Genomic DNA, 19,891 nt, shown 5'->3' on the forward strand with positions numbered 1-19,891 from the left:
TAACAAGAACATTATAAAACAAAGCAAAAGGCAAGAGATATTTACGGCTAACTCTTTGTTATGTTTACCTTCTTATAAATTAATACAGTTCCCTACTCCATTTGCATGTGCCGGCAAATAACTCTTCTTATAAACTGAATTACACTTGTTTTCATGTAGTTATGTGACAAGTAATAATAATATAGTTTTATCAGCTATTAATGCAGTTATTTTTATTGTTTGTAGCTGCAGAAATTATAGCTTCAAATACTTAGAACAGATTAAAAAAGGGATGTCCCAGTGTGTTATTCATACACTTTAAAATTGACCTATTCATAAGAGCTTTCTTACATGCATACTGTATACTGTAAATTGTCCTACATTCCCCCATTTGGGAATTATATATAAATATATAAAATTGTATTTATTTATTTTTTCAATTCAGGTCCATCAGCTAGCTATCAGCATGCTATTGTGTGACATTTCAATCTATTGAACTTTATACTTTGTGAGTGCTGACTATAGTTAAATTTTGACTATAGTGAATGGCGAGTTAGGGGGCGTATTTCTTGTAGCCAGGCAATATTATGTATAAATTATTAATGTTGTAGATCCTCAGCTGCTGTATCAATAGAACAGCATTGATGATGACTCCCCATGTGTGTTTTGTACCTGTTATAAAGTAGTTATAAGGTAGCTATAAAAAAAAACAGAGTTTTCCTCAGTAACCAACTGGGTGCAGCTAGATACTTGCTAATATTTGGCATTGGTTTCTTTACTGAATAAAGAAAATGGGTGACCTCAACTTTGGGAGTTTTGATTTTCTATTATTTCATTATTTGGTAAATTAAGCTCTTTGAAGCCAGTATACAATTTACAATGGTTGTAATTTATGGAGAGTGCAGTGTTAATTATTAAGTTCAACAAATCAATAGACAATTTTTATACAACTTATTTTGATGCTGCATTTTTACACTTGTCAAGTGCTCATTATATATTTGCATGAATATGCATTTGTAATTAAATATTCTATCTATCTATCTTTTTTACAATTTCATGGTAATTTCTTTCATGTAATTGGCAAGAGTCCATGAGCTAGTGACATATGGGATATACAATCCTACCAGGAGGGGCAAAGTTTCCCAAACCTCAAAATGCCTATAAATACACCCCTCACCACACCCACAATTCAGTTTTACAAACTTTGCCTCCTATGGAGGTGGTGAAGTAAGTTTGTGCTAAGATTTCTATGTTGATATGCGCTTCTCAGCATTGTTGAAGCCCGATTCCTCTCAGAGTACAGCGAATGTCAGAGGGACGTGAAGGGAGTATCACTTATTTGAATATGATGATTTCCTTAACGGGGGTCTATTTCATAGGTTCTCTGTTATCGGTCGTAGAGATTCATCTCCTACCTCCCTTTTCAGATCGACGATATACTCTCAATTTACCATTGCCTCTACTGATAACTGTTTTAGTACTGGTTTGGCTATCTGCTATATGTGGATGGGTGTCTTTGGGTAAGTATGTTTTTATTACTTAAGACATTCTCAGCTATGGTTTGGCACTTTATGCAATTATATAAAGTTCTAAATATATGTATTGTACTTATATTCGCCATGAGTCAGGTTCATGTATTTCCATCTGCAGACTGTCAGTTTCATATTTGGGAATATAAACACTTTAAGAAATATTTTTCTTACCTGGGGTTTAGTCTTTTTTTCAATTTGACTACTTTTTGCAATTGCGGGTGTTAGGCCCGCGGGTGCGTCAAATGCTAGACTTTATTGCGTAATTTTTGGCGCAAACTTTTTTTGGCGCGGAAAAATTTGTTTATGACGCAACTTCATCATTTCCGGCGTCATACATGATGCTGAGACCTTTCACACGGCGGCGTCATTAGTGACGCAAGTGTGTCATTTCCGGTAATTTTTGGCGCCAAAAAAGTTTACGTTACGTTGTGCGTCATACTTGGCGCCAATTTTTTTTCATTATTTCAATACCCCATTCATGTTTGCCTCCTGCTTTCTTCTCTATCAAGAGGCCTATGCTTTTGCATTTTTTCCCATTCCTGAAACTAAACATTTCAGGAAGACTTCTAGTCTATTTCTTTTATTTTCTGGTCCTAGGAAAGGTCAGAAAGCTTCTGCTATTTCCTTGGCTTCTTGGTTGAAACTTTTGATTCATCAAGCTTATTTGGAGTCGGGTCAAACCCCGCCTCAGAGAATTACAGCTCATTCTACTAGATCAGTCTCTACTTCATGGGCTTTTAAGAATGAAGCTTCAGTTGATCAGATTTGCAAAGCAGCCACTTGGTCCTCTTTGCATACATTTACTAAATTCTACCATTTTGATGTATTTGCTTCTTCGGAAGCAGTTTTTGGTAGAAAAGTTATTCAGGCAGCTGTTTCAGTTTGATTCTTCTGCTTTTTTATTTAAGTTTTTTTCTTTCAAAAGTGAAAATAAACTTATTTTTGGGTTGTGGATTATTTTCTCAGCGGAATATGGCTGTTTTTATTTTATTCCCTCCCTCTCTAGTGACTCTTGAGTGGAAGACTCCACATCTTGGGTATTGATATCCCATATGTCACTAGCTCATGGACTCTTGCCAATTACATGAAATAAAACATAATTTATGTAAGAACTTACCTGATAAATTCATTTCTTTCATATTGGCAAGAGTCCATGAGGCCCACCCTTTTTATGGTGGTTATGATTTTTTGTATAAAGCACAATTATTTCCAAATTTCCTTTGTTGATGCTTTCTACTCCTTTCTTTATCACCCCACTGCTTGGCTATTCGTTAAACTGATTTGTGGGTGTGGTGAGGGGTGTATTTATAGGCATTTTGAGGTTTGGGAAACTTTGCCCCTCCTGGTAGGATTGTATATCCCATATGTCACTAGCTCATGGACTCTTGCCAATATGAAAGAAATTAATTTATCAGGTAAGTTCTTACATAAATTATGTTTTTACTACAAAAAGTTACATCAAATGGCGATTGCAAGCTTTATATATTTTATCTATCAATCTATCTATCTATATATCTACTATCTATCTATCTCTATCTATCTATCTATCTCTATCTAATTGTCTGTCTATCTATATATCTACTATCAGTCTGTCTATCCATGTCACTGACTATCATGCAGTTAGTTCTACTTTGGCTAGCTTTCCCTCAGTTCATAATAAAAATACATATTTTATGAAGCAAGAAACAAAGCTGTATTAAATTTATGGTATAGAAAATGTGCTTTCTGTTTCTGACCAAGGAAGAGTTGTTAAATAAAAATAAAGCCAAGTTTGAAAATGAACATCTTGTGCATCAGTCTCCAGCAGCCATGGGAAATTTCAACAAAATTACTCTTTCTGAGATATCTGTGTTTATCAAAGCTCTCATCTCCACAGCTGGAAATACGGAAATAAAGAAAGGGGGAGAGAAATAATGTTAAAAAGCTGTGATCACCACAGTCATGAAGGTAACAAAATATGGGAAAAAGTGTCTACAAAATTGCCACTGCTTGGGAATAAGTGCAGTTGCTCATGTCAGATTTTAATCATATTGAACACTCAGGTTCTATCAGAAACATTGTATTTCTTTTGCAAAAGAACTGTTTCTTTCAAGTGCAAATGTCATGTAGTCCTGTACAATCATTATTTGCTGAGCATCTTTTTCAGAGAACATCCAAACCTGTTCATAGAATGGTATTATTTGTCTTTTTAAGTTTCAGTCCTGCAGCCAGAAGAATAGCTTCCATCTAAAAGTCCACAGATTGAAAACATGATCTAGAGTAGGCTGCAGCCTCCCTGTGCTTGGCAGTATGAACATTTTTTTTTTCTTGAGAATCTATCTATCCATCTATCTTTCTATCTATCTATCGATCTATCTATCTATCTATCTATCTATCTATCTATCTATCTATCTATCTATCTATTGATCTATCTATCTATTATAATTCAAAATAAATAAAAGTATGAAAGTAAAACTACTCTGCTTGACTTTGTTGACGTCTCAAAAAATATATTTTTTGCAAAATAGACTTAAAAGGGACATTGAACGTAGATTGAAATTCCCAGTAAAATTTTTAAAGGGATAGGAAAGTCAAAATTAAACTTGTAGGATTCAGATGGAGCATGTTATTTTAAGACACTTTTAAATTCACTTCAATTTTCAAATGTCCTTCGTTCTCTGGTTATCCCTTGACGAAAAACAATACGCACATATCTCACACTAGAGGGAGCTAGCTGCGGATTGATACCTGCACACATTTGTCTTCTGTGATTGGCTAACTAGATGTATCCAGCTAGCTGCCAGTAATGCAATGTTGTTATTTAATCAATGGATAACAAGAGAATGAAGCACATTTGATAATAGAAGTAAATTGGAAAGTTATTTAAAATTGCATGTTCTATCTAAATCCTGAAATACAATTTTGGGGTTTCCTGTCCCTTTAAGCATTCATAGTGACAATATTTTGCAACACACTTTCATTAATTAGTGCCTGTTTTATTGTAATTGCTTAATATGTGTACAAACTGATTTATATCTGTCCCTAGTTCACCACAACAGAGAGTTTAACAACCACAAGTTTAATTTGAATGGGTGTATCATCCATTGCAAATCAATTACAATTCTGATAAAAAAATAATGTCAGTTAAATTATTTTAAAAGTTATTTTGTGTGCAAATGCTTTGCAATTCAATTATTAAAGGGACAGTAAAGTCATAATTAGACATTCATGATTTAGACAGAACATACAATTTTAAAAAGCTTTCCAATTTACTTCTATTATTTAATTTGCTCCCTTCTCTTGTTATCCTTTGCTGAAAGTTTTATATAGGAAAGCTCAGGCACAGCAAAGAACCTAGGTTTTAGCTGATGATTGGTGACTGCATATATATATATATATATATATATATATATATATATATATATATATATATATATATATATATATATATACCAATTGTAATTGGCTCACCCATGTGTTCAGTTAGAAATCAGTAGTGCATTGCTGCTCCTTCAAAAAATGATGCCAAGAGAATGAAACTAATTTGATAATAGAAGTAACTTGGAAAGTTGTTTAAAATTGTATGTTCTACCTAGATCATGAAAGAAAATGTTTGAGTTTCATGTCCCTTTAACTTCTGATGAATAATTTTCAAAAATGACTTTAATGTCCCTTTATGCATGAGTAGAAAGGCAGATAGCTTGAGGTAATAATAGAGATTCCAACAGTTGTATTTACATTACTTCTAACAGTAAACAAGGCCAGGTATTCGTAAGCATGTAGGGACCAATCACTAATCACAAGCTTGTTTTCAGTGGGTAACAATTACAGAACTTTGGCCTGTATTGTCAGTGTGTTTTTTAGTGATTTCAATCCTAAAGTGCTTCTGTTTTATTATCCCCGAAGCTCTACTTTAAATAAAGCCCCTATGTATATATAAAATTAAGCTCTACTTTAAATAAAGCCCCTATATATATATATATAAAATTAAATTTAATTAAAAAGAATGTATTTGTTGCTGCTTTGTCACGTCATGATAAATATACAAATAAATGTATACTTTGACACTTCTGGCTTTCCTGGAAAAAATAAATGAAAAAATGTGGGTTTCTTACTGTACTTTCTCTACAGTACGGTGTAAATGTGAGCACCATCTTGAAACTACAAAACAGTTCAGCACAGGGGTGGAAATGATTCAGCAGTTAAAGGGCCAAGGGATTTGAACAGGGCCATTCTTGATATAGTAGGTATTGCATATGTTTTTACAAGCAGAAAGACAAGCAGTCTGGTTTCCCCATCACCCTTAGGGAGACTTTCCCCAGGGTCATAAAACAAATACATACAGAAAGAGAAGTAGTCTGCCAGGAACGGACAGCAGCTTAGTGGCTTATTCTATGGCCCAGTTACCACCTGGAAGTAGCATCTTTGAGCCCAATTGTTTTTTTTCACAGATGAAAACATTCCTGAAGTATATCAGTCTGATCCCTCCTAACAAGGTCGTCCCAACATACCAGGCAATTCTCCTCTGAACAAGGGAAATGGCATTGCCATTGAGGCTGCCATTTGCCTTGTTCAGAACCCAAAGAAGGTTTAAGCGATCATCTGGGGTTGCCATTTCCCTTGTTCAGAGAAAACTGCTATACTTCAGGAAAGTTCTCCTCTGTAAAAAGCACAATTTGGCTAAAGAAGCTATTCCCAGGTGGCAACCGGGCCATAGAACAAGCTACTGAGCTGTTGTTCGTCCCTGGCAGCTTGCTTCTCATTCTGTATGTGTGCATATGTTTTTGTTTTTGGTTATTTGGTTACAGGAATTTTGTTTATTTGGTTATAGTAAAATTTATATTTAAAGGGACAGTAAACACCTTGAGATTTTTAAATAAAATGTTTAGTTCTGAATAATAGAAGAACTTTGTAATATATTTTCATTATTTATTTTCCCCATTTCATGTAATTTAGCTCTGAAAATTCTGCAATTTCTACTTCTCAGAACACGAAAAGCACCCTGCTGACTTCTCAAGGCTAACTCTGCTACATTTATGTACCTAAATGGCTTTATCAGATAACTACTGCAAAGCAATGCATTTTATACTAAGTTTATGATCTTGACTAGCCATGTTGTCTGCAGATTAAAGCCCAGATTGGCTCCTCTAAATAAGGCAAATGGTGGGTGGATTTTGGCTATTAAAAAATATGTTCAGTTAAAAGGATGTTCATTTGTTTAAAAAAAAACATTAAGGGATCCTTTTGCCAAGCTGTGATAGCAGCTTTGATGATGTGTTTTTCAATCCAATCTGGATGATTGACAGTCCCCTCATGTGCACGATTGGCCGCGGGTGAGCAGGGGGCGAAATTGCACAAGCAGTTGCTTGTGTAATGTTAAATGCAGGCAGCCTAATGCTGCCTGCTCGCTGTAAGGCTGGGCAGACGAGGTTCATAACACCAAAACTCATTTATTCATCTAATAATAATAAGAGCCCTAATACTTAGCTGATTTGTTATTCTATAGCAACATAACAGAAATGTCTTGTAATTACAAGTTGTTAACTGTCCCTTTAAGGCGTCCGTCTAGAAACAGAAGAAATGTGAAACAAAAAGCTTATATAGCAATGTTAAAAGCAATAATGGGGGCTGGGAAAATAAAGTCACTTAGATATGCACTGATTTCTTTTTCTGTAAATTAAAATCTATGTACAATTTCTTTGGTAGTTTGAAATATATTATATGAGATACTCATTAAAACTATATTCCTCTTTTAGATCGATAGGAAGGAAAAGTTATTACATCTCACCTGAACAGTCTACAGGTTGTGGAATCCATGTTGCAATCATATTTATGTTCTGTCTTCTTGTCAACAAAACTGACAAACCTAGGATGACATAAGCCCATTCTGACTAGCATACAAAGATAAACAGCTTTTTTAAATATGATGTAGACCTTAGAGGACAAAGACATAAATCTGTTGCACAACATACTGCTGTAGTCAGTGTGATTCATAGACCAGTCATTTACTCTCAATTGTACTATTTTTAAAGGGGAAACCCACATTTTCATATCTTTATTTAGCCATACATGATGATAGAAATCAGCATCAATATTTTTGCTGGATCTTTCTTTCTTTCTTTTTTTCTTTCTTTCTTTCTTTTTCCTTTTTAGATAATAAATATTGAATTGTCTATACAACATGCAAAATATTTCTTCCATTAAGTAACATACTCCTCTAAAACTTGTGTGCTGAGGACAGGTTAGCATTTAATATGGTGCCATGTTGTATTGTTAAAGGATCTCTGTTGCGTTTTACATATTTGAAAAGATTACAGCTATGAGTTAAATACAATGGCAGAAATAGAAAAAACCACAGTTAAAAAATCATCAACATATGTATATTGCATTACTATGCTTTGAACATCACAAGTTGTGACATTTCATATACAAACTAATTATACTTACACTTATATTAAATGAATTGTGCTAATTAATGTATGTCCACCCAACAGTCATAGTTAAAGGAAAAAGACAAACAGTACTTTTGTAGGCTAATGTATTTATGTTTCAAGTAATTTATGCCAAACCCTAAGTATGTTTTCTTTTTTAATTATTTCTTTATCAGTTTCTAATTCATTCCATCATACATACACACATTCTGTGCAGAGGAGGTGGATTGTGTAGGCATATGTTTTCTGCAAGGCTCAGCTGTTCATTGAGTCAATATAGTGCATGATATTAGAATATTTTATAAAAGAAGAGCTAGTGCAGGTTTATAAGGGAAAAAGGAAATGGCTTGGATACATTATATGGATGTTGCTCAATTTATCTTTCCTATACATAGACTTATTTTCTAAATATATAGAAGGACTAGAACAAATAAAAATAGAAATGCCAGTTTGTTGAGAAAGAGGGAGATAGTAATTATAAGGGGAATAGAGATGACAATGAAAATGATTTAACAATGTAGTCGCGTCTAATTTAAGGAAGCGCGTTCATTTTATAAATAACACTGGGAAAGTACCAAGGTGGCTTTTGGGTGTTTACTTTTATAGTTTAGAAAATGTAATCTTGATTCTTTGTTGGTCAGAGAAAGGAAATTAATTTGAGGGAGATGCTAAAAGTGTGAAATATACAGCATTAAAAAGAAGGTAGAACAGAAAATACATTTTGCTCAAAGTAAGGGAAAGGTGAGTACAAAGAAAAGTATAGAAAGTGAGTAGATAGAGGAAAGTCAGTACAAATATATTTATAGTAAGTGAGTGCAAAGAGAGGTATAGAGAGTGAGATTTGAAAGTTCAAATGCACAAAATAAAGCAAGTTTTGAAGAAAAGTAACAGTCTCCAAGAGATAGTAACGGAACACAAGGAACATGTCTAATGTGAGTACAAAGGAAGTGTCTGTGTGTTAAAAAGAAGAAAATAGCGGTGACCTCTCCTCATACTTATATAAAGAAAAAGGTTCTTTGCTAGAAGTGCATTAGATATTTGAATGAAGGGTAGGTCCCAGATTAGACTAAGATACATTGGACTAGATTACAAGTGGCACACTAACTATATTGTGCCTGTGATAACCAGGTTCGCTGGACTGAGCTACCATTAGTGTGCAGCTTTGATATTACAAGCCCATGGTAAAGCTTGTTAGCCAGAAAAGGGTTAGCGCGCATGACTTAACTCGAGTGCAGTCTATACTTTCAAGTGATATCACAACCGTGCTAATTTGCGCTGGTGTTGCCAGTTAAAAGTTATAGTTTGCGCACGAGTGAAAGACGAAATTGTGCTAGAATATTTAGCGTTACTTGAGACCTGAAGTAAATTGTAAGTTAAAAAAAGGTTGCACAAAATACATCAAAAACACATTAATATGAATTATTACACACATATATACATTATAATTTTAGTATTTCTAAATATGTTTCAAAAGGGTTACAAAAGATATGGTATATGGCAAGGTGTTTGATTGCAAAGGGCACTAATGTATATAGATATGTCTAAATATGTGTGTTTTTTTATTTATTTATTTATTTATTTATATATATATATATATATATATATATATATATATATATATATATATATAAGTGTATACATACTGTACAAACATATATATATATATATATATATATACGCATAAATACACAAAATACACATGTATACAGACACACACACACACCTAGACCACCCTATTCCAGGAAATCTGCAGTCAGAAGGGAGGTCATAATAGCGCAGTCTTGCCACTCGCAAGACCCACACTACTATTACCTGAAAAACCATTAACGACCAGCGTTAACCAGAGTTAAATTCCAATAACCTTCACATAGAAAAACATATCCTTTTTTATTTTAAAATAGATGTTTATAGATCTGTATATATCAGTATATGCAAAAAAAATAAATAAATATATATATATATATATATATATACGTGTATATATTCATATCGATATATAAGCATAGAAATATATTTAAAAAAAATTATATATATATATATATAATTATATATTTATATATATTATATATATTTGATACTAGAGCACACACACACACATACTGTGCATAACTAGTATAACCATAGCTAAGTTTACATTATGTATATATTTACACATTTTTAAGAATAATTTTTTGGAATTAACTAACTGAATGACAGAACTGAGAGAATACTTCCAAATGACAGATGAAGGGTGAGTGCCAACTTTTGAGCTTGAAACAGAGAGGCAGAAAGTGGGGGAAAAAGAATTATGTTTAAAAGGACCACAAGACTTCCAAGTTACCTCCCCAGTTAGGAAATATTCAAAACTACTTATGATCATGGACAGAAAGCTCTCAATATGGATGTGATCTAACCACGACTGATGTTACTGGCAATTACTATAATACTGGTGGGATATGGCTGATCTGCTGGATGGCAATTACTGGAATTCAGGTGGAATGGCTCTGTGCGTAGGAAAATTATTAGAATAAAAAATAATTCATATTTAATTTAAAAAAAAAAAAATGATGGAGGGAAGACAAAACATGATGTAAGTTCATCTAAAGGAATTAGGAAAACTACTACAAAGAGACAGGTAAAGGGAAGAAAATAAATGAAATATAAGATATTTTTTATTAGGATACATTTATGATACTAAACGGGGTACCCCTTATATGAGATTAGTGCATGTGTATAAGAATATATCTCAAGAAATAGTTGAGCCAACAGTACATATCACATTGAATTGATAAGTTCCGTAACAGAATCAACAAGAATGAGCCAGTGTTTATTTAAGATTAGCCGTGACCAATTGGCCATGCCCATATGTCAGGTTGTTTCCTTCAGCAAGGAGTATGACTTGGTGTATTTCCTCGGTCCTCCCAGAGTAATGCAATATTACAACATGTGTATACTAGCTCACCAGACCAACTTGACGGTCCTCCCAGAGCTGTTGTGTGCATATACTCACCGGACCTACGTTACCCAGATATACACCATATCATGCCCCATATACCACTAACTTCTCCGGGCACACTGCTGTTAGGTCAGATACGATAAGGCATCTTAACAATCTGTCATCATCGCCAGCACTGGTCACTGCTCATTAATCCATCCACTTCAAGCTAAGTACTTTTACAGGCTCCAGTAAATATCCCAAGTCAGCAACTTAGTATAATTTTCCCATCGTCCGACTTTGTTTGGGGCTTCTTGTGTTTGGGGCATGGTTTCGTCAACTACACACATGTTACCCGCAGTCAATTGGGCTTTCTCAAGCGTCATGGCTTGTGCAGGTAGATTACCTGTCTTTTATTGGTAATTACCAAATTCCGGTGAAATGGTTTAACATTTTAACTGCATGCACTATTTTCAGCTATACACATAAATATAGAAAATATCGCAGAAATCAAGTTAAATCTCTATTTACAGAGCCGGTACTGTGACCTCTAGTTAATAAAGCAATTTTAACAGTAGCAAAGCTTTATATTACAACTACAATATTTGAATTCATAATAATACAGACTTGAAAGGGTGAGAATTTGATAACATATTTCTATTCTATACTTTATTCAATTACATTGAACTTTTGCATTAGTGGGCTTGATCAGGAATTTCCTACCTAATATAGCATGGATCCATTAACCATTTCTTTGGGGGTAGTGAGGACTTGATTCATTCATATCTTATTAGTCCATCAAAAATGGTGAATAATTGATTTCTTCATTAAAGGGCCACTAAACCCAAAATCTTTTTTTTCATGATTCAGATAGAGAATAGAAACTTAAACAACATTACAATTTACTTCTATTATTTATTTTGCTTCATTTTTTAGATATCCTTAGTTGAAAAAAAAGCAATACACATGGTGAGCCAATCGCACGAGGCTTCTATGTGCAGCAGCCAATCAGCAGCTACTGAGCATATCTAGATATGCTTTTCAGCAAAGAATATCAATAGAATAAAACAAATTAGATAATATAAGTAAATTAGAAAGATGTTTAAAATTGCATTCTCTTTCTAAATCATGAAAGAAAAAATGTGGGTTTCATGTCCCTTTAAGCCCTAGTGGATATAACTAGTTCATGTTGTAAATCCACTTACATTCTGCTTTTAAAAGTAGTCTATCAATGTCACCACCTCTGTTTTTCAAATCAATAAGTTCTAATCCCATCCATCTGAAATCAGTGTCTTTACTATTATGACACTCAAGAAAGTGTCTAGCTACCTCAATACTCTAGTCTTTCTGTAAGGATGTCTCTGCGGTGTTCCTTAATGCGCTCATGTAGTTCCCTATAAGTTTTACTGATAAAGAATTTGGGACAGGAGCAGGTAACAACATAAACAACACCCTCACTTTTACAAGTAATCTGTCTCTTTATGTGTAATATTTTCCCTTCATTATTGGTAATTTTATTACCCCACAACATAAATTTGCAAATAATGCACTTTCCACATATATAAGAACCGTGATTCGATTGTTTTTTGCTAAGCCAATTCTGTTTTTTTATTTTTGTTTGGGTTAGTAGAGTGGCTGTGGACTAGTTTGTCCTTCAGAGATGGAGCTCTGGGGGCCGTTGAAGAGGGGGTTTCTCCAACTATGTTAGTTATCTCATTATCTATTGTTAATACTTGCCAATGTCTAACCACCTATTATTATAAGTGGAAATTTAGCGTACTTTAGATTCCATACGTTTGTTTTCCCCATATAACAGTTCCTCCCTAGGAGTTTGTCTAGATCATTTATAACCAATATTAATTGAATTTCTAGAGTAGCCACGATCCCTTAACCTATTTCTTTGCTCAGCCGTGTGTTCTTGAAATTTAGAAGGTGTTGAGCAATTTCTTTTGTGTCTCAAGAATTGTCCAAATGTCCACTTGGAATGGATCTGATTTGGGTTGAGGGCTGATGGCTACTCGCTTCCAATAATGTATTGGCAGCTGTTGGCTTCCTGAAGGACGCAGTGACTAATTTCTCACCATCTTTTGTGATCTTTAAGTCCAAAAAGGTCAGTTCAGTATCACTAACTGTGTAAGTGAATTTGAGGTTACACTCATTTTTATTTAGTTTGGCCATGAAGTCATGCAATTCATCAACTGTACCCTTCCAGACCGGTAGTATGTCATTGATTTACCTGATCCATAGATCAATTAAGTTTTCTATTTCTGGAGGGAAATCCATTATGTTATCCATCTACCATGTCCCAAGGTAAAGACAAGCATAAGTGGGAGCACAACAGGCCCTCATTGCCGTACCAAGTACTTGCCTCTAGTAAACTTTATCAAACACAAAATAGTTGTCTTCTAATAGTGATTTAAGGAAGGAAACAACATCTGTATGCTGTGTATACTTTGATCCTCTCTGTGATAAAAAATAAAAAATTTTGTCTAGACCTAGGCCATAGGGGATGGAAGAATATAATGATTCAATGTCAATTGAAACAAGTAAGGTTTGCAATGACACCACAATGTTAACTAATTTCTTTAGGACATCCTTAGTGTCCTGCACATAGGATGGGAGGCTGTTATGGTAATTATTGATTCAATATGATATGTACTGTTGGCTCAACTATCCCTTGAGATATATTCATATACGCATGCACTAATCTAATATAGGGGGTACCCCATTTAGTATCATAAATGTATCCTGGTCTAGAACGATCTTCATGCACTTTTGAAAGTTTAAATATACCATCTTTTTATTTGCAGCCCCTGGAGTGGTCTCCATTCTTTTGTATGAATTATTGGTAGCCTGAAATAGGTAGTGCTGGATGTAATCTACTATTTCTTTGCTTTTTTGGTACATATATATATTATTATTATTATTATTATTATTTTGTATTATTTTTTATGAAAAGAACACTTCCTTCTATGTGAAGAACATTGGAATTTAAAGTATTCATAACTATATTCAGGTTTAACACTGTTGGTCTAATGCAATGTCGCGTTATCACTTGAGCAATATCCGAAGTCTAGAAGTTAGCGCACATTGGACTTTAGCACTCTTACTTTTACTTTCAACTTGTACTATGCGTGCTAACCCGGTCACGTTAAAATTTTACTTTGAGGGCAGTTAAAATTTAGTTAGCGCACCACATGTAATCTGGCCCATTGTATTTTAGGATCTTTAATATACTGTATGTATATATTACATACATCACTGAATTTTTAATGGTGACCCATATGAAAAAAAAAAATTAAGGGCCACATAAAGGTTTGTAAAAGTAGCTGACTTTCATATTAGTTTCCACTTTAATTGGGATCATAGTTACATTAACATAAAAGTGCAGTGGTGTATTTTATGCATACATACTCCATGAAGATTACACCTAAGCGTACATTCTAAGTGAAAGTATGGTGATATTATTTTACTCTCATGTGTACAGTGAACTATGTGTTTATGATACTGAACACCTGTTCTATTTTGTTTCTTTTAGCTAATGAAGGTTCTGGAGAAACCAGTCAAAAAGAGACCTCAACTTGTGACATATGCCAGTTTGGAGCAGAGTGTGATGAAGATGCTGAGGATGTCTGGTAAATTTTCATGTTTTTTACACTTCAATAAAAATAAAATCTAATTCATATATATTTTATTTGAAAAAAAAAAATTATTTAAAAAAAACAAACTATTAAAGGGACACTGTACCAAAATTTTTTCTTTCGTGATTCAGATTGAGCATGAAATTTTAAGCAACTTTCTAATTTACTCCTATTATCAAATTTTCTTCATTCTCTTGATATCTTTATTAGAAATGCAAGAATGTAAGTTTAGATGCTGGACCATTTTTGGTGAACAACCTGGGTTGTCCTTGCTGATTGGTGGATAAATGCATCCACCAATAAAAAAGTGCTGTCCTGAGTACTGAAACCAAAAAAAGCTTAGATGCCTTCTTTTTCAAATAATGATAGCAAGAGAACAAAGAAAAAATGATAATAGGAGTAAATTAGAAAGTTGCTTAAAATTGCATGCTCTTTCTGAATTACAAAAGAAAAAATTTGGGTTCAGTGTCCCTTTAAGTCTCACTGTTTAGTTTGCATAATGAGAACTCTTTATTTACAATCACGAAGATGTCTTATTTTAGCAACTATTTCAGCAAAGTTATTGTGAATCTAGGCCAATGATTTCCTTAGAGGCTCTATCTTGAATTTTTTTTTTAAGGAAATTAAATTGTAACATGTATGAAAATCCTGTATCTTTTATATCATTTTTCTTTTAAAAAAACATAGCAGCATATCATCTATTAAAAATAAAATATATGTGAAAAATAAAATAATACATAATTACAAACAATATTTAGTAGCACAAAGTATTAAATTCTCCTTTAGTCACGGTAAATTAATAGTTGGCTTTAATGTCAATTTTTAGAAAAGCTGCCTTATATTTTTTATTTGATTTTTTTAATCATTATTATTTTATTATTATTGATATATGAAGAGGCTGCTTTCAGTTTCAGGCCTGCGACTGTATTTATCTATTGTGTGAAGCTGCTTACATTTTACATAATATTGTCTAGATTTTTTTACAGTTTTTTACACTACATGTACCTAAATGAAATGTTAGGCTTTCACCTTTAACTGTTGCAAATGTTCTAAATAGAAACTTATTTTATAGCTAGTAGGTAGTAATTTATTTCTTATAATAATGGAAGAAAAGCAAAATATTTGTAAATAGGTATTAATGCTTTATAGTTATCCTACACAACCTATCATAACATTGCACCTACAATGGTGTAAGGAGGGAATGTCCTTTAAAGAAAACAATATTTTTTTCCCGCTGTTGTTTTGCTAATCTGCAATACTGAATAAGCCTTTAATTATGGAGAAAATGAGAATCTATACTGAGTATCCAACTTTGAACTTCCTTGTCCATAGTAATCCAGAGCAGTTGGGTATTTTAAAGCACTTTAGATTTACCTATGTCCTAATCTTTTAGCAAAACCTGTACTTATAAAATACTCAAAACACCTGCAGAAAAGCATATGGAAGGGGTGAATGAGGTTATGGGCTTAGGCGTTGAACTTAGCTTTGTTGCTATGACGACCTGGTTTATCAAAGGTCAGAAGTATTGGAGAATTGGATTACTTTTCATAATAGAAATAAAAAGTGTCATGTCTGCTCCTTTATAGCCCTTGGGTATTTTTTGGTCAATAATTGTCCTATGTAGTGTGTGTGAAAAGCAGTAGATCTCTGTGAAACTTCAGTACAGCAATGACATTGTAAAATGTTTCTGTCTGTCTGTCTATCATCTATCAATCAAAAAATCTATCTATCCATCTACCTATATTTCTAGCTATCTATCTTTCTATGTATCTTGTATACGAATTTAAATGTATTTTCTCTTGTTTTCTGTCAATTGTTATTGTCTGACTTGGTTCTTACAGTTCAGCTCTAGACATTGACAAGTGCTACAATTTTAAAAGTAGTAACTTGCTGTGTTGCATTCTGTGGTGTTATATATATATATATATATATATATATATATATACATACAGTATATATCTATCTAGGTATCTATCTATTCTATCTATCTATTTAGATAGAATATATAGATAACACCCATTCTCGAACGCTAACCTGAATCGCCATAAGCCCCCTATTCTAATAATCTGTAAACCACTGTATAGCCCACCACAAAATACCCAACTACACTAATAACCCCTAAATGGCCACATCACCACATCTCAAACTACTCCTTTACGCTATTAACCCCTAAACTGCTACAACCCCAATTGCAAAATACCCCTAAACTGCCATAACCCCCACCGCAAAATACCCACACATCTAAACACACTAACCAACTAACCCCCTAACCAAACACCCCCTAAATTCCCCAAAAAATAAATAACATTACCTGAAAAAAAATTCCAACATTACATGAAAAACTAAAGCCCTACTTAAAAAAAACACCTCAAAATAAAAAAAAAACTCAATACTAACATTAAAATATACTTTAGAAATAGCCCTTAGAAGGGCTATTTGTAGTGCTTTGCCCTAAAGTGATTCAGCTCTTTTTCACATAAAAAACTAGCCCATTCTACAAAAGTAACCCCCCACCCCCCAAAAAAAGCTTTCTAAAAAAACCTACTCTAAAATTTGCCCTGAAAATGGCATTTGGTTGGGCATTGCTCATAGAAAGGCATTTAGCTATTTTGCTGCCCCAGATATGATTGCATTAGAGTGTTTATATTTACTTTCAACTTGTAATACAAGCGCACAATGATGCTCATCACTGCCCATAGAAAATATGAGGAGTGTAAGTTCACGTAAACTAATTTTGCAAGCAATTTAAACAGCGTGCCAATTGTAGCATGGAGTAGAACATAAAAAACACTAGGTTTATGCTCCTCACTCTAGTGATAATGCTCCACTTGTAATCTAACCCATATTGTGTTTTTTTGTATGAAATAAATATACATATCCGAACGTATGCAGCAGGAAATTTAAAGAAAACAACCTGCTGCCTGTGTTGCCTGTGTAGTTGCTGCAGCTCCTATTTGGTGTCACAACCTTTCAGAACTTGTTTCTTTGGATGAGATTTCTAAGTCCTAGAGACCAGAACTCTATAAGCATACAATTAAGGGCCATGTTATGAATGAAGCGCAAAATATTGCTTACGTGAGCACTATATTTGCGCTCCACTCAGTAATACCAGCACGTGCAAATGTGCTCTGGTATTACAAGTTAGGTGCAATGTGATGGCAACTTCACGTTCGCATTTCAGGGAAAGTTTGCACTCATGAGAGCGTGCTTCTATAGGATCCAATGGGAGCCTTGTTCTCATCCCGTGAGACAGAGCTGAGAACGTAGTGCAGCAAAGGGGTAAAGTCCCACAGAGATGAGCAACAAAGTGTAAATATATATGTAAATTAATAGATTCATATATATTTATGTGTTAATATGTGTATTTTCACATATTAACACATAGATATATATGTCTATAAGCGTATACATATATATTTACAGGGAACACACAGCCCCCATAGACCGCTATGTAAAGGCCCCCATCCCATCACTTTAAGTCCTAAAAACTGCTTTGTGCACTAATAAAAAAAAATGCTATATTTTCTTTAATAAAACAAACTATGAGCTCGGGGTAGTTTAAGCCAGCCACTTGTAATGGCTGATTATTTATTGTGTGCCCGTAAGTGGGTAAATTTGCCTGTTTACGGGCACACAATAAATTAGCGCTCCACTTGTAATCTTGCCCTGAATCAATTTAACAGTAAAGCAGTAGAGTGCGTGTTCTCCAGGTTATCCTCCATTACCCTGACAATCCACATTGTCCCTCAAGAAAAGGTAAAGCAGCACTCCATTCAAATCTCTGGTGGGGGGGGGGGCATTTTGAGTCTGTTTCAGGAGGCTTTGAAGAGATCTTTGTATTAAAAATCATTTCTCAGGGGTATCAAATAATCTCTTTAGAGTACCAAAGAAAGAGGGTAGTTTTCCGGCTGTTTAAAATATGCTTATTTACATGTCTCTATTCAAAGGGATCAAGTCATGTTCCTTGAGATTTGCTTTCCTAGACAAGCATTATCAGTTTGTGGCCCTCTTTTTTGGTCTGGCTATAACACCTAGAGTGTCTAAAAAGTTTATGTAGTTTGAGCTCAAGGAATCTCTGTAGTTCCTTATTGATACAACTTTGTATTTAAGGCTACCTATTTTCATCTGGTTGTGTCTCACACTCAGATGGTTCTTCAGTTGCTTCGGAGTCATGGTTGTAAAATGAGCTTTCAACTTGCTCCCCAGATTCATCTGTGGTTTATAATCGATGCAGTGACTATGCATTTGACCCGACAGATCAGCAGAAATTAAAGCTGCAAATGGCTTTCTCATCTAAATCCTTTCCCTTCAGTTGCTCAGTGCATAGAAGTTGTGGGTTTCATGGTTGCTACAGTTCCATTTGCCAGATTTAATCTCTGGTACTCCAGTTGCAGATGCTGCATAAATGGAATGAGGTTCACGAGGATCTGTTTTAGAGGATCCTGTTAGAGCACAGGACAAGACAGTCTCTAACTTGGTGGCAGATTCACTATTCTTTGGTTCAGTGGATGTCCTTTCTTCATCCAGTGTGGGTAGTAATTTCCACAGATGCAAGCCTTTTAGGCTGGGGTGTAGTCTGGGGTTTTCTGAGAGAACAAAGAGTATGGCCTCCTCAGAAGTCAAGGTTACCCACATATATTCTATAAATCTGTGCAATCTTCAGGGCCCTCCAGAGTTGGCTAACCTCAGACATGAATCAATTCTGTTATTCCAGTAAAGCAGCTCCACAGCAGTGGCCTATTTTAGTCATCAGGGAAGAACATACAATTATTTTGCAATGAGGGAAGTGCCCTGTATCATCTGGGCAGAATGTTATCATTGCATGATTTATCTCATCCTTATTCCGGGTGTGAGCAATTGGGAGGTAAACTGTTTCAGTTGCCAGTCTCATCACCCAGGACAATGGTCTCTTAATCAGGAAGTTTTCAACCAGATTATGAGACATGGCCTATCACTTGAATCAAAAATTGCCCCTGTATTTCCCCAGGTCTCAGGATCCTTGGGCATGCCTCATAGATGCTCTATTGGTTCACTGGTCTTTTAACCTGATTTACAGGGAGTGCAGAGTTATTAGGCAAGTTGTATTTTTGAGGATTAATTTTATTATTGAACAACAACCATGCTCTCAATGAACCCAAAAAACTCATTAATATCAAAGCTGAATATTTTTGGAAGTAGTTTTTAGTTTGTTTTTAGTTTTAGCTATTTTAGGGGGATATCTGTGTGTGCAGGTGACTATTACTGTGCATAATTATTAGGCAACTTAACAAAAAACAAATATATACCCATTTCAATTATTTAGTTTTACCAGTGAAATCAATATAACATCTCAACATTCACAAATATACATTTCTGACATTTAAAAACAAAACAAAAACAAATCAGTGACCAATATAGCCACCTTTCTTTGCAAGG

General features: G+C 34.2%; 1 protein-coding gene across 2 annotated transcripts in view; it reads left to right on the forward strand.

Annotated features, from left to right (window-relative positions):
* The window catches only part of TMEFF2 (transmembrane protein with EGF like and two follistatin like domains 2), a 911,723-nt gene that overhangs the window by 510,340 nt on the left and 381,492 nt on the right, over positions 1–19,891 (forward strand). For both annotated transcript variants that reach the window (XM_053698579.1, XM_053698578.1), the window contains exon 5: positions 14,374–14,470. In XM_053698579.1, coding sequence (XP_053554554.1) covers positions 14,374–14,470 — 97 coding nt within the window. The remainder of the gene's footprint in view (positions 1–14,373; positions 14,471–19,891) is intronic.

This window comes from Bombina bombina, chromosome 1, assembly GCF_027579735.1.
Source record: "Bombina bombina isolate aBomBom1 chromosome 1, aBomBom1.pri, whole genome shotgun sequence".
In the NCBI taxonomy this organism is placed as follows: Eukaryota; Metazoa; Chordata; class Amphibia; order Anura; family Bombinatoridae; genus Bombina; species Bombina bombina.